Source organism: Protomyctophum parallelum (assembly GCF_964188405.1).
Source record: "Protomyctophum parallelum genome assembly, chromosome: 2".
Taxonomy (NCBI): Eukaryota; Metazoa; Chordata; class Actinopteri; order Myctophiformes; family Myctophidae; genus Protomyctophum; species Protomyctophum parallelum.
In genome coordinates, this window is record NC_139699.1 from 42,975,453 (window position 1) to 42,991,568 (window position 16,116).

A 16,116-nucleotide genomic window follows, 5' to 3' on the forward strand; every position below is an offset into this window, starting at 1 on the left:
GCAAACGATTTACGGCATAAGTTCTCTAAACAAACGTCATGCATTGGAGAGGCTAGAGCCTCTCAAACATGAAGTTATTCAACATTTTCCAAACACGTGATTTTTCAAACATATTCAAAAATAGATGTAGAAGTTATATTTGTCTTTCAATTCTGTGTTTTAATATTTTTTTCATAACGCCACCCAATATAAATATATTCCTTTAGAGTTCCAAGAGAAAGACATTTTAATAACCCTTCTATGATTGATATGATTGAGCACTCTGGGATTCCTTGTGAATGAAAAGTGCAATACAAATAAAATTCCTTATTATGTTATTATGCCAAATGAAATCTACGCATGTCCAATTGGAGTGGTGGTTGGAGAGGCCGAGATGGTTATGAAACACGCGATCAATTCATATGAATGAAATGACTGAAAATCAATAAGACGCATACAAGTTTAACATTTTTATTTACGCTTGATTGGGAGAGGAAGCGAGCGATTAATGCATCTCATTGCACAGAGGGGGGCTGGAACCCAGTGGCTACGTATGGGGGGGGGGGGGGGGAGGGGATGCATGTACAGTGACGGACAAACAGAGGTTAAAGTTCATTCGCTTTATTAAAACTCGACAGGGAGCTGAAGGGGTGGGTCTCTCTCTCTCTCTCTTGCGCGCGTGCACGCGCCCCGCCGCCGCAGCGACTCCAAGATGGACAGAATGATCATGGAGGAAGGAATGATGATGTCACAACATTTGGAAGAAGCGCAAGGAGGCGAGGAAAATATGGAAGTGCAGCAGCGTCGTCGGTAAAGAAAACAAACAAAAAAAAATATGACAAAAAGTGCTGGCCAGAACTCCAAAGGTACAGTGATACGTACGCCGGGAGGTGGGGGATCTCAGAAAAAACAAGGTAGGTCAGGAAAGCAAGGTAGGTCGCTCCACTAGGTTTAACTGGGAGGGGGGGGGGGGGGGGGAAGGGTGACGCAACATCTGGTTTATTTATAGATTTATTTATTTATCCCCGTCACATGGAATACCCTGGATGTGTGCGCGCGCGAGCGTGTGTGTGTGTGTATGTGTTGTGTGTGTGCACGTGCGTGTGTGTGTAAATATATATCCATAATCTAGTTATATATATATTTATATGGACTTTCTCCCCCACCCTCCCATCCTGCTTCCCTGTGGCTCTTTTTAAAAGGACCAGGACCTCGTGGACAGACGCCGGGGCCCTCCTCAGACAGACAGACAGACGACCCGAGGAACCAACTCAACTGCTATGTGTTTTTAAAGGACCAGGCCCTCGTAGGCGGGGCCCTCGGACTCGGGGGACTCCCGCTGCAGGCGCAGGTGCTCCAGTGTGTTGTGGAAGTGTTTGTTGATCTGCTCCGTCTCCTCGCTGGCCTCCAGGTTGGGCAGGTCCTCCCTGACCTTCTGGATGAGCTGGTTCAGCACCTGCATCGTCACCTGGAGGGTTCGAGGACGAGAACAGCAGGACAGGCGAGGAAGGAAGGGGGCCATCGTTAGATTACTGTAAAACAACCTCGTTCTTACAACTTCAATCCATCCATAACCGCTTAATATCCGTAGTCAGGTGGCGGGGTCAACAGCTCCAGCATAGAGCTCCAGACTTCCCTCTCCAGAGCAACATTAGTAACGTCATCCTGGGGGATTCCGAGGTGTTCAAAGGCCAGTTTGGAGATACAGTATAAACCCCCCCCCCTAAACTGGTAGAGCTGGCCGACTGTCTGACTTGTAAATAAACAAACTCCAAGAATCGTGCTTGTAGCAGAGCTACCGTCCCATCGCCTGAAGGGATGCAACGCTCCGATTGGTTTAGAAACGTACAGTGTTCGGTTTCAGACTCAAACTAAAATGACCGAAATAGCCATTGCACCTGGGGCCTGTTTCACGAAACTTGGATTAGAGGTTAAACTGGGATTTAACAGATATCCTGGTTTAATATATCCCGGATCAGCGATTAACCGGTTTCATGAAAGCTGGTTAATCTTGCCAGATTAATTTAGCCAGTTAACCTGAATATGTTGAGGCTTGATTTGGTTTCATGAAAGCAATGAAAAAGTGAAAATATTACCATTACTCATTGTATTTTCCATTGTAACATTTCACACACCAACGGCCACTAGTGCATCACCCCAAGCCAGGATTGAACCCATGACCCACAGTTCAGCAGTCTGGGCAACAACCCCCTTCACCAATGGTAGCTCCCTCAGAAGGGGGAGTTGTGGCCAAATATCACAATGGTACAATATCATTATGCTTACAATATTAAGAAAAAGCATTAAGTTTGGTGAAATAGGCCCCAGGTCTTTTAACCCCAGGATAAAACATTAAAGTGTAATGAACCCGTTACGACCCATTGTCTAGGGGTCTAAAGTAGTAACATAAAATGGAAGAACTGCTGGCCGTAACAGAACCACTTGGTTTTTTCCTTCACATGCATTTAGAAAATACAAAACCATTGAAAAAAAATGTAATCCCTAAGAAATATCAAACCATAAAAGCCAAAGTTTAGTTTGATACTGCCTGACACACAGAGGCAGCTCATTCCAAAGAGAAATACCCATTTGGTGTGTGTGTGTGCGTGAGCGAGCGAGCGCATGCTGTATAAAATAACTCTTGCCACAACCTCCAACTCTTGGTATCTCATTACTGTCTGGTACGGTTCGACTTAGTTTCACACCGATGTATGCTCTTAAAGTGTGAGGCGTGTCTTTTTGCAGCTGCTTACCGCATCGTTTTCGCGCTCGTAGAAGCAGACGTATCGGTTGAGGATCTCGATGAAGAGTTGGACCTGCAGCGACGGGTCCATGCACTGGTTGGCGATCTTCAACGCCTTCTTTAGACACTCCATCACTCGCTTCCCGTCACGGATCTGAGCAAAAAAATAAAAACAAAGAAAATAAAGGGATCATCTGTGGCTCCTCAAACCGGGAACGGCCCACGACGTGATTGTCACGAGGTAATAATCGGCCCCAATTATCCCGTAGCGTGAGCCCAACTTTCATACACAAAACAACAACGCTAAAATGTCTCTCACGTCCTCTCCGCTCTTGTCGGTGCTCCGTCCGGACCAGAAGAGGTGGGCGCAGATGCTGACGGCACGACACTGGTCGGGCTTCTTGAGCAGCTTGGAGGCGGCCAGCGCACACTGCGTCCGGAGAGGCTCGTGGTTCTCCTCGCTGAAGCATCGCGTGCGCTCAAAGGTGCCGATGATCAGTGTGATGGCCGCCAGCTGGGCTTTGGAGTCACTGATCTCGTCCTCGTACAGAGAGAAGGCCTGGGGGGGTAAGGGAGGATGGAAGAACAGATGCAGAGGTTCAAATGGTTATTTAAACCAGACAGGCAGAATATTAGTTGAAAATAACCGATAATAATCAAGTTGATGCGTTGTGAGCTTGTACATCAGCTACTTCCCACTACACTTAAAAGGGACATTTCACCGCTGGTAGAAACCGCAGTCACTCAATGTTAATATAGTCTGGCAGCCAACAGGCGTCTTTTGTTTAAAGTGGGAAATTTGGGATATATACTGTAGTCTTTTTTATTGGCCTAAAATATTGTATACATTCATGAATCCTCTTGCTGAACGTCTGTAATTTTTTATAGGGGTTTCTTGTGACCCAACGGTTCAAGCAAGAGGATTCATGAATGTATGTATAGACAATATTTTAGGCTAATAAAATAATAACAGTACCAATAATATTTGTAGTAGATAACAGTAGCACAATTTGAAATGTGCACCCTATGGCCATAAAAGTAATGTAGTCTGTGTGTTTGCTGTGTATTACAATCCCCAGGAAAGTGTTTCTTGTGCCCTAATCATCATTAAAATATGATCTGGTGAAGTGGCCCTTAAAGGGTTCAGTGATTTGATCTTCAATAGTTGCTGTTTTTTAGAAACTGACATTCCGTAATATTGTATATATATGTTCTCTTTTAGAAGTTAGAACCAAAACAAACGCAAACAAAATCAACTTCCTGATGTTACTATTTAAACTGGGACTGCATCCATGGATTCAGATCTTCAAATAGTACAAACAGGAATTTGGTATGACCTGGGAATGTGTCTTATTAGTTTCTTTTGCTGTGCAGACTTGATCAAATCTGGACCAAAAATGTGACATGGGCTGCCTACCTCCCTAGCACTTCTCATTCCGTTTCTATTCTTTATTGTTTTCGGTTCCAAACATTCCCTTAGTAAGGTCAACATAACATACTTCCAAGGTTAAAGTTGATGACATAGTAATCTCCAGCAAAGAAGAGATTGCATATTTGGGCTGTATTCTCGACAACAAGCTGACGGGTGAAAGCAAAGCATGGCAACAAAGGTGATGAAAAAAGTAAATCAAAGAACTACCGGTAGATTACTGGGCAGAATTTCCTCTTTCATTTGCTCTCAAAACTCTTGCATGAGCTCTAATTCATCCCTCCTTTGACTATGCTTCCACCTCTTGGTTCTCCAGCATCACAATGTCACTTAAGACTAAGGTGGTCTTTAGACGAGAATGGTGTTCATAGAAAATGGCAAATAAAGTTTGCTGTGGTCCCTTTAGACGAGAACGGTGTTTTCAGGAGGTGAAAACACAACAAAGTGAAACCACCTCCCAGAGTGGAAATCTTTGAGAACGCCGTTTTATCCCTTCTCCGTGTAAACAGGCAAAACGGTGAATCCGCAAAACTTATGACATCGTGGCTCACGTTGGCTCACAGCGCAATTATTACATTGATGCAGAGCCATATATGATATAATGGAGTTCCTGAACAAGCCTTCGTTTATGTAGCCTAATGTATTATAAAGTATATAACAATCCCGTGGCACGCTCTGCCTGCATGCTCTGGGCTGCCTGACAGCCTGTCTGTCACCTCGATGCGTTAGTAGAAAGCAGGCAGCGAGCGACGGCCACAACCACGTTGTGTTCTGGAAGCAAAACCCTGATAGGGTTGCGTGAAGGGCTTCTTCTTCTTGTATGTGGGTGACTGGTCTATTTGGCAGCCCGTTACCGCCACCTAGCGACATTATAGCGTTTTCATAAAGTGTGCGTTCTCGTGTAAAGGGTCAATAAAAAATGAGAAAGCAACGGGACTTTGACGTTTTATCTGGAGATGGTTGTCGTCTAAAATAGGCATAAGCTTCAGACCTCCCAAAACAAACACATTTGACTACTCCTCGGCCTGGGGCCCATTGCCCACCTCTTTCAAACCCATTTTGCTAGTCTAAACTGGCTCCGGGTAGAAGACAGAGTTAAGCAATTGTAAATGCAGCCTTGCCCTCAATGCCCTCAGTACCCGCATACCTGTCTAACTGTAGTATACGGATTAGCTAACTATAGCCTATAGAACGAGCACCACCGCTGTTGTGTATTGGCTCGCGGTGTGTTCATGCTGCAGTACCTACGATCCACCAGCATGTTAATTTTGCTTCAATGCTTTGTCTCGGTGTCCGGGGCTTGTATGTTACCGATGACATGAACTCTGATGTTGAACTGACTAGGTGTGGGTCCGTTTCTGTTACCTATGACATGAACTCTGATGTTGAACTGACTAGGTGTGGGTCCGTTACCTGTGACATAGTCTTGCGTTACCAGACTGTTGCCTCCGCAATTTCCAAATGCTTTCATCATACAGTCTGGAGCAATGGAAGAGCTATCACGAGTAAAATATAAAGCGGAAGTGGAGCCTCCTCCCAACTTCAGTTTCGTCTTTACAGTCTCGCAAATTTATTATAATATAAATATAAATCATCTAAGCATATATAGCTTGTTGCTTAGCAGAAAATAAAATACAAAAATAAAATGTAAAGAGATTTTATAAATATATTTCCGTGAACGGAAATGGCAGCTTCCTTACTCAGCTCACGGGGGCTATAGTTCCAGACTCTATATAGCATTCGGAGATTGTGGAATAGTTGTCTGGCTACGCGAGACTACCTGTGACATGAACTCTGATGTTGAACAGACTTGGTGTGGGTCTGGTCACAGCCATAGAGCAAGACAGAGTTACAACATTGACGGGGCAGAAAACAGCCCGGTCACGTGGTTCATGTATACTTGCGCGAGCCCATGCATTCCAATGCATTCCGTAAAATTCCAGTTGTCCCTTTTCAATAGAAGTCTGAATAGCCAAAGAAGTGAACGGAGTTGTCGTAACTGTCTTACTCTATGGCTCTGGTTACCTGCGACATGAACTGTGATATTGAACAGATCGGTGCGGGTCCGTTTCCGTTACCTGTGACATGAACTCGTAGGCCACCGTCTCGTGGTTCTCAAAACCGATCTCGCCGGCGGCCAGCGCCCCCTGGAGGAAGAGACGGAGTGGCAGCTCCGCCAGCTCCGCCTTGATGAGTGCACTGATGGTCTGGTGGGCGAACGAGAAGATCTTCTGACACTTCTTCTCCCACTTGTCATCCTGTAGAGGAGTTCACAGACACACAGGAACGTTGAAGAGGACTGCATGGAGACCAGTTCACAGAAAAACATACAGGATATCGTCGCTCTTGTCTCCATATTTAAACTTTTTGTGTTTTTCTCGGGTGCAATACTTAGTTTAGAGTTAGACAGTTTTTGGTTTAGACTAGTCATTGGCTAGACCAGTCATTAGTATCTCAAACCCTCACCCTAACCCTAACCTCCCACGGGGCAGCACACCTAAACCTAACCTTAACCCATGTCTAACCAATGACTAGTCTAAACTAAGTATGCACCCCTTTTTCTCAATTGAATACCATACTTGATCATATCATACAGCGCCACACAAAAGCACCAAAAGTAGAAGATCCACAAGCTCGAGAGATGTGGAGTGAAGTGACATGTTTTGAGCTTGTAGATCTGCTACTTTAGCAATTTTTTTAATTTGATCCTTAACAGTTTTGGACATATGGACATATAAGCAGAGCTTGCGGATCTGCTATTTCTGTTGCTTTTGTGTGATGCTATAGTATGGGGCAGCAGTGGCCTAAGGGTTAGAGGAGCGCCCATAGGCCAATCTCTTCTGGGTGGGGAAGAGATTGTCATCACTCACCCAACACCGCTGCAGTGCCCTTGAGCAAGGCACTGAACCCCCAACTGCTCCCCCTGGAGCTGCTTAGTGGCCAATAGTATAAGACTGTGGTTGTACTGGTCAGCTCCCAGGTTTTAATGTGTGTGTCTGTCTGTGTGTTTCTATGTGCAGGGCGTTGCTGAAAATGAGTACCTGTGCTCAGCTACTTCCCTGGGTAAAAAATAAATAAAAAATAAATTTGCGAAACAACATAAAATGTAAAAAAATGTCCACAAGAGGTTTCTGCCGACAGCTACGTTATAATAGTATGGTGTGTGTGGGTGTGTGTGTGTGTGTGTGTGTGTGCTCGTGCGCATACCGATGAGGAGTTCTCCTTATATCTGAAGGCGAGCTGATAGGCTGCGAACACCAGAGGAGGGAGAGTGTAGCGGATCCGCTGGTTGCCCCCGGCTCCAAAGTGCTTGCGTGCCGTGTTCAGTATCTGTGCACAGAACACTCAAACTCAAACAAACTCATTCCAATTTACAAGACGGTTAACCCATTTTGACCTGAGATCAGATTCTAAAAATGTCTTCCACATCCTGACAGTTTTCTGTGATTTTCTGTTTCTACGTCAGTGGCTCTTTGATTTTTGAGTGGTGCAACCACTCCTACAACCAGCAATGTCCGTGCGTATCTATGTAGCAATGTCCGTGCGTATCTATGTATCAGTGGTCTGTCATGAGCACGAGTATGTGACTTATTAGTACCATTAGGGGGCGCCAGAAACAGAGAGAGAGATAGTGATGTGCCTGCTGCTTGCTAATGAGAGAGAGAGATAGGTGGGGTGGGGGGAATTGCACCACTCAGTTCACACGGGTGTGATTTTCAAAAATAGCAGAACTACAAGCTCTTATAAGAACTTATAGATCTGCAATTTTTCAATAGCTAAAGCATAAGATAATGCTAACACCAAAAAGGGTTCCTGCCCAAAATGGGTTAAAAAGACAATCGTTGATAATAAAACACAGTAAAGACATCCTCTTAATTCCACTGTGGTCCCGACACATACTTACGAAATAACAGACTACACCATTTAGATGAACTAACAATTTATAGCGGACCTTTTTTTTTTGAGTGGTGCACCCACTCCAAGGAACAGCAATGTCCGTGCCTATGTGACGTTAATGAGCACCATAATGAGTACCAGTAGGGGCGCTGTTTGCCAGAAACAGAGAGAGAGAGGTGGGGGGGGAATTGCACCACTCGGTTCACACTGTGTGATTTTTTTAATACATATTTGTTTAATACATATTACACTCTTTATCATAAATAGCCTAAAATATTTGAGGAACTACTTGCTCACACTACTGCTATCCTCTCAAGAAGCCATGGTTTAATTCTACCTAATTCTAGGAAAGAAGGTTTCTTTCTGGAGACATAGCACTCTATAGTGTATATTCATTGTTTCATAATATAGATAATAGATATTCCACTGTTGGGTTCTTACTAGCTTACGTATGGGTCTTGATGACTATATTTATGTATTTGATGTTTTCGTTCTTGCTTAATGTAAATCACTCTAAGAGTGGAGGATTAAGAGTGTCTGCTCTTAATCAGAAGCTTTAGGTTTATTGTATGAATGGTTTTTGGTCCTATCCATGGGCCTTTGGGTTTACAAGATACTGACAGGACCAGTGCCTGGCAGCCTGTGTAATGCTTTTTGTGTTATCCTTTTAGCATTATTAGTAGTTTTAACAAACTGTTAAGTAAAATATTCAATCGATAAAACAACTCAATAGTTGTTTCTCACCAGGTACTGCTGGTCGGGGTCGTCTGACTGCAGCAGGTGGATGAAGCGTCCCACCAGGCTCTGCTCCTCGGCAAAGTCCTCTGGGTCTGGGTCTTCTGCTGGCTGGTCTGGTTGGTCCTGGATCAGTGTCGACACCAAGCTCAGGATTGCGTCCACCTGCAGAGAGGGAGAGAGAGAGAGAGAGGGAGGGGGGGAGAGAGAGGTCGGATCCCATTAAATTGATTATTAACGGCCGAACTTGTGGTTCATAAAATCAGCGGGTAGCTGTTCGGAATAAGAGCTCTTATGAATGGTGGTCTACGGGCGGCAGGCTGCTGCTTTCTGTGACCATTCTGGACGGGAATCCCTTTGTGTTTTAACTAAATTAATTATGTTATACTTTAGCTATTGAAAAATAGCAGATCTACAAGCTTGTAGGTCTGCTATTTTTGAAAAATCTTAAAAATGCAGCACAAATCTTTGAATATATATTCTTTCAGAGCAAACTTTTTGACGCCAGGCCTAAATGGGTTAAACGTCGGCAGGGAACGAGTTAAAAATGTAAGGCCGGATAACTATATCATATATCATTTCTGCACACATGAGATGGGCTCCATGAGATGGGCTCCATTTTATGCTCTTATAAGAGCATAAAATGGGCAGTTCTCACCTGCTCCTGGGCCATGATGGTGGTGTTGTACTCCAGCGTGTTGGTGAGGACGTAGCAGCTCATGCTCTTGCGGGACTCGTAGTCAAAGTACTCAAAGAGCGGCGGGAAGTGTTTGAGCTGCAGCACGGTCAGCACGTTGTTGTAGGTGTCCACCGGGATCTTCAGCAGTCTGGTGAGCTCCTTGGACACCGCACTGCTGGTCGCAATGCTGACACAAAGAACACATGTCTGGTTAGCTCCTCGGACACCGCACTGATGGTCGCAATGCTGACACAAAGAACACATGTCTGGTTAGCTCCTTGGACACCGCACTGCTGGTCGCAATGCTGACACAAAGAACACATGTCTGGTTAGCTCCTTGGACACCGCACTGCTGGTCGCAATGCTGACACAAAAAACACATGTCTGGTTAGCTCCTTGGACACAGCACTGCTGGTCGCAATGCTGACACAAAAAACACATGTCTGGTTAGCTCCTCGGACACAGCACTGCTGGTCGCAATGCTGACACAAAGAACACATGTCTGGTTAGCTCCTTAAACACAGCACTGCTGGTCGCAATGCTGACACAAAGAACACATGTCTGGTTAGCTCCTTATTGGACACCGCACTGCTGGTCGCAATGCTGACACAAAGAACACATGTCTGGTTAGCTCCTTATTGGACACCGCACTGCTGGTCACAATGCTGACACAAAGAACACATGTCTGGTGAGCTCCTTGGACACCGCACTGATGGTCGCAATGCTGACACAAAGAACAAAGGGGACCATTTGTTGTTTTGTTTAGACAGGGAGGTGTGTGTGTGTGTGTGTGTGTGTGTGTGTGTGTGTGTGTGTGTGCGTGTGTGTGTGTGTCCACCAGGCATTAGTCCGACAACGCCGTCGCTCCCGCCCTGTGCAGCCGGTTACAACTTAAGGCAGGGATATTCAATTGGCGGCCCGCGGGCCACATGCGGCCCGCGGAGCGCCCCCTTGTGGCCCCTGGAAGAATTAAAAAAAAAAAAAAAAAATGTTTTTTTTTTTGTTTGTTTTTTTGAGAATAATAAGAGGGATAATAAAAGTTACAGGTATGGTGTGTGCGATATTAATTGTTTGATTACCATAATGACGGTAATCATTAAAGGACCACTTTTCAACCTATCTTCATATAATAGGTCCTCACTAATAATCATGATAAAATGACACGTTTTTTTCTACTCGGTCTGTGTCACATAGGAGGGCTGTGGGCAGTTCAGAAACCCACCCAACAGTGACATCAATGGAGAATCCAAGCTAATAGAAACTGCAGGCTTTCTAGTCCTGAAAAGTTGCAATGCGAAAATGGAAGCCATCATTCTCACAATAATAAACCCTGTTAGGGTCCATTTGGTTCCATTTGTACACAGTTACAGTTACAGACCCATAAGGGTCCATTTGGTTCCAAACCATCATTTCCCTGGGGACCCCCTGGAACTGCCTCCAGGACCCTGGGGGTCCCCGGACCCCGAACCCCACTTTGGGAATCACTGCTCTATCTAATCTGATCTTTATAGTCTGATAAACTATTCTCACGTAAATAAATCTTGTTTAAAAAACAATCTGCCTAACGATGATGTCACTGGTGGTCGTGGACGGGTTTCTGAACTGCCCACAGCAGAGTGAGTGTGTGTGTGTGTGTGTGTGTGTGTGTGTGTGTGTGTGTGTGTCCGTCCAGTCGTTAATGTCAAAGCAATGCTGTTTATGCACTGTCAAATAGGTCTAGGCCTACATCTATTCTAAGGTGGCATATACCTGTATAGACATATTATCCTGCTCATTACTGTGCGGAAATATACATAAATCTTCGTGTTTGAGCACAAAAAGCATTTTGAGAACCCACAAATTTACGCGCTTCGCGCGCACACTGTGCGGCCCCCCACACACAATAATTCTACAGTTGTGGCCCCCGGCCTAATCTAATTGAATACCCCTGACTTAAGGCCTATTCATAGTCCAGTTTTCCGTGAAGAGGTGACCGCCGAAACGGTGGTTAGTAAAGACAGAGAGATGTGTTGTGTGAGCGGTGACCACTGTATAGTTTTCACTTTCCGGTGGTCACCTGAAAACTGGACGATGAATAGGCCTGAACACGTTGCCAAGTACAATGTTGTGGTATTTGTACTTTACTGGAGTATTTCCAAAAATACTCCACTAGATCTCGGATCCAAATGTTTCACTTTGACTCCACTACATTTATTTGAAAACTTTGTTGATTTTGATTATAATTACAAAACATACGGCCATTTGAAAATAGCCGATCTACAAGCTCAACAATGAGTCACGATGCGATGCACACAAGTACATTTTGAATAGCGGACTTTTACTTTGTAACGGAGTGTTGGTACTTTTTCCACCAACTTACTGTTCGAGGTTGAGCTTGTTGAAGATCTCCACGGTGCTCTCCAGGACTTTGTCTACGTAGTCCACACGGTCAGGGTAGCACTTCATGGCCAGGTTGATGAGAGACACCTGGAGAGACACCACGTCCTCCGACGGCATGTCCTGGCGAGACTGGAGAAGGATTCAGGAAATGAGACGGGAGGGTGAGATACAAAAAGCAGGAAGCGCCGCGAGAGAACCCCCAAAGCATGAACCAAAATAACCAAACTGAAACCATAAAATGCCTTTTCACATCCCTCATAGCCCTGCGAGGGCTAGTGCCATGTTTGATGTGTTCAGTTAACCATTTTGACCTGGGAACGATTATATAAAGGTCTTCTAAATCCTGACAGTTTTCTGAAAAAGCTATGTTTCTATGTCAGTCGTTCTTCGACTTTTCAAAAATAGCAGACCTACAAGCTCGTAGCGCGCGCTATGAGCTTGTAGATCTGCTATTTTTAAATAGCTAAAGCATGACATAATGCTAACACCAAAAGGTGTTCCCGCTCAAAATGGGTTAACACTGTTACTGCCCGGCGTCAGTTGGAACCAGTACATTGCCTTCCCTTTTCAGGGTAACACAGTCCCCCATTCGCTTGACCGGATGTAGCATAACGGCTAACCAAATGATCCAAATCCATCGCGGTGCATGAATTATTTTACCACAACTAGCGGCGGGACCTTGACGGGCCGACAAAAACGCGTGTTTTGATTAGAATCGTAATCTGTGATTTAGATTCAGAGAAATCAGTGGGAGAGGATTTCGGCAGTCCCATTTATTATAATGGAGGGGGATCATTTCGCCAAACGACTTTACGGTTTTGAATGTTGTGCAATTGACGCTCATAGACAGTGGTGTAGCGCTTGTCGATATCAAACAAATATAAAGCATTGATTTAAAAGGCGGATCTCTCCGACTAGGGCAGATAACAGATGGGTTTGATAAGACGGAGATGTCCGTCTTGGGCAGTTATGAACTTCAAAAACTAGGTTTAGAAACTTTGCACATTGTTCTTGTGCCTACAGAACATCTGGGGTTGAGTGTCAAGGAAAACTGTTAAAACCATTAAACCATTGTCTGCAGCATCGGAAAGATACTTGCAGTGAAAATAAGAAATAAATACTGGTGACATGTACCTGGATGACAGTGGCGACTTGCTGGGAGAATATGTCAAACAGTTTGATTTCAGCTGGTATGCCAGGGCCGTCTTCTCGGTGAGCAAACAGTGCTAGTCTGAAGCACAGAACATTAAATGACATTAGCTTATTTAACGGTTTTATGTGAATACATTTCGAGTATATAAATCCTATAAAAAGTTGTTTATAGGATCAATATAAGTCAATTAATATATGATCACAGTAGTAGCTTTTTTCATTTTTTGCATATTTTCCTATATAATGCCTATATTATATTAAAAACAAACATTTGTAATACAATGAATCATTGTCTTCGTAGTAATCAAGTAATCAACTGGGGAAGTTTCATGGTGATAACAATCTAATATATGTATGGTTTTGCACACTCAATTCATAATTAACGTTCGCTCCAATTTTGGAGCTCTGGCTCATGGACATGGTTGGGAACCAACCGGTGTAAAAGGGGTCTCGTGGATATTCTGTGGTTTTCTCTGTGTGTTCTGAAGACCACAGAAAATCTACTGAATGTTAAAAGTTCAGGTTTGTGGGTGCAATTGAGCTCAGAAAACCTAAAGAAATAAGACAAATTACAAAAAAATATATATATGTCACGATCCCTTTACAGATATAAAATAAGTGTGCTGTGAACGCATGCATGAGACCTTAGTATCACTGTCAACCCCTGAGGCAGCAACGTGGGTTGTGACTGCTTAACTTCGGGACGATACAGGCATGTATTGCATACAGACAAAATGTTCTATATTGCTCGGCCCTCAACCACGCTGGAAGACTTAATGAACTATTGTAGAACTATTGTTGTTAAAAAAAACTAATGCCGATCATTAAAGGGACATTTCACCACTGGAAGAAACTGCAGTCATCAATGTTAATAGTATTTTAACATTGGTCATCAATGACCACCTAGCCAGATATTATCCCGCTTATTACATGGCTACCTAACATAAATAAATACATTGACCCAAAACACAACAAAAAAGGTATTCCATAAGTTTACGCTGGCTGTGTCTGGCCAGCTGCAGGGCTGCAGCCAGGCCCGGCGCCAGGATGAAATGACAGAGGCGGCAATCGGGGGCAGGCATTGGACATGAAGACAATGCGCCACATTTGCATATCTATAGAGGGCAGAGGCGCACAATTTCGTTGGCTTCCTTCGGAAATGTACCATTGTTTTGTCTGTAACTATTTGATCTAAGGGGGCAAAGAGGTTGATTTAGGGGGGCAAACACCCCCTTTGCCCCCCCGTGGCGCCGGGCCTGGCTGCAGCACTGTCGGAAAACAAGGAAGTGGGTTGATCAAATAGAATCAATTTTCGGGTCATGCTTCGTCAATTTCTACAATTTACAATTACAATTTAGGCATTTAGCAGACGCTCTTAATCCAGAGCGACTTACAATAATCAAGAACAAAAGCATGGGAATACATCACAAAAGCATTTATCATAAAACATGCGTAAGCTAAGAAAGTAACAGTGGAATATCTATATTATGAGACTATACATATAAACTATATATATATACTACTATGCTATACATATGTACTATGGCGTGCTATGACTATATACAATGCAATTATAGTGCCGTCTACATAACATGCTATAAGTCTGTATCAGATGCTATCTAAGTCTACAGAAATGCTATCTAAGGGGGTACTCAAATGTTTTCAAAAACATGTTTGAGAGCAATGTTTAGCTGTAAATGACATTGTGTGTCACTAGTGTGTGTGTGTGTGTGTGTGTGTGTGTGTGTGTGTGTGTGTGTGTGTGTGTGTGTGTGTGTGTGTGTGTGTGTGTGTGTGTGTGTGTGTGTGTGTGTGTTACATGGCTGTCATGTTGGAAACAGCAGTAAATCAAGCAGGGCGCAGCCGCGCAGCTGGTGCTCAGAGGGTTTGATTAGGCAGAGGTCTGTTATACAGCGGAGCGGTCATTACGATGAGATAACTCACCGCTGAATTAAGCGATTGACCAATCAGAATCAAGCATTCAACCAGGCCATGTAATAATACAGTATGTGTGTTTGACTAGGGTTTTACTCGATTGCTGAATTCCTACAATGCCCATAATGCTTTAGTGCACTGCCCCTCCTTGTGGAGAGGGGGGAGGCTGCATGGAGGTGTGACTTTGTAGTCCAAGAAGGACGTGAGACGACATTTTCATGGACAGGTTTTTGGTCATGAACATGGCGTCATGACTACAATATCTTATAAACACACATACAAACCCCAGGAAAGTGTTTCTTGTGTCCTAAACATCATTCAAATAAGCTCTGGTTGCAAAAGGGGTGAAGTGGCCTTTTAATAAATATACAATACTAGGTGTGGCTTAGCTGTAGTACATCTCCATTATTTTCACGCCTGTGTACCGGTAACTATAATTAGGATATACCCAACCGTCAAATATTCATAATTTCCAGTGATAACTGACAGGTTTTAATTGGCTCGATAAGAGCTAATTGACTCCAACTCAAGTGTAACTGTAGAGGGACGTGTAAAAGGGTGTACCTGTCAATGAGGGCGATAATAATGTTTTTGACGTTGACATGCTGGTGTAGCTCGGCACACGAACGCAGGAACGGATTCAGTGTCTGAAGGTGGAACTCATCTGGGAAAACCTGGTTAGTTGAGTAACAAGAGAACAGAATAGAAACCCATTTAGACCTGAGGCCGATTCTCTCTCTCTCTCAAAAAAAAAGGCTTCTAAATCCTAATAGTTTTCTGAAAAACCTCTGTCAGTGGTGCTCAACCTGTTTCATTTAAAGGACCGCCAGAATTATCTGTATTTGACCCCCATCTGAAAATATGTAGTTCCAGGGACCCCCCCCCCCCTCCCCACAGAAGCAAAGATTTGAGTTAAAAACGTTTGATCTGAAGCTTGGTGCCAACCCTACAACCCTAACCCTATGAGCTTGTAGATATAACATAATGCTTAAAACACCAAAAGGGGTTCCCGTCCTGAATGGGTTTAACATAATAATGTAATATAATAGGCAAGGCATGGTCTCCCTGTCCAATCTTTACTAGACAATATTGATTTCGACCATGTGACTGACCTGACTTAGTGTACTAATTGTTTTATTGCTTGGCTCGACCAAACTTCTTGTTCAGTACATTATTTCCATAGACTTC

At 43.9% G+C, this 16,116-nt stretch overlaps 1 protein-coding gene across 1 annotated transcript in view; it reads right to left on the reverse strand.

The window, feature by feature from the left end:
* Nucleotides 1-372: 372 nt before the first annotated feature.
* vps35 (VPS35 retromer complex component) overlaps nt 373-16,116 on the reverse strand; it is a 28,820-nt gene continuing 13,076 nt past the window's right edge. Inside the window, exons 8-17 of the mRNA XM_083759642.1 lie at nt 15,493-15,602; nt 12,976-13,072; nt 11,822-11,970; nt 9,442-9,649; nt 8,793-8,948; nt 7,359-7,481; nt 6,230-6,409; nt 3,042-3,281; nt 2,733-2,876; nt 373-1,447 (exon numbers count right to left, since the gene is read on the reverse strand). Coding sequence (XP_083615768.1) covers nt 1,268-1,447; nt 2,733-2,876; nt 3,042-3,281; nt 6,230-6,409; nt 7,359-7,481; nt 8,793-8,948; nt 9,442-9,649; nt 11,822-11,970; nt 12,976-13,072; nt 15,493-15,602 — 1,587 coding nt within the window. The 3' untranslated portion in view covers nt 373-1,267. The remainder of the gene's footprint in view (nt 1,448-2,732; nt 2,877-3,041; nt 3,282-6,229; nt 6,410-7,358; nt 7,482-8,792; nt 8,949-9,441; nt 9,650-11,821; nt 11,971-12,975; nt 13,073-15,492; nt 15,603-16,116) is intronic.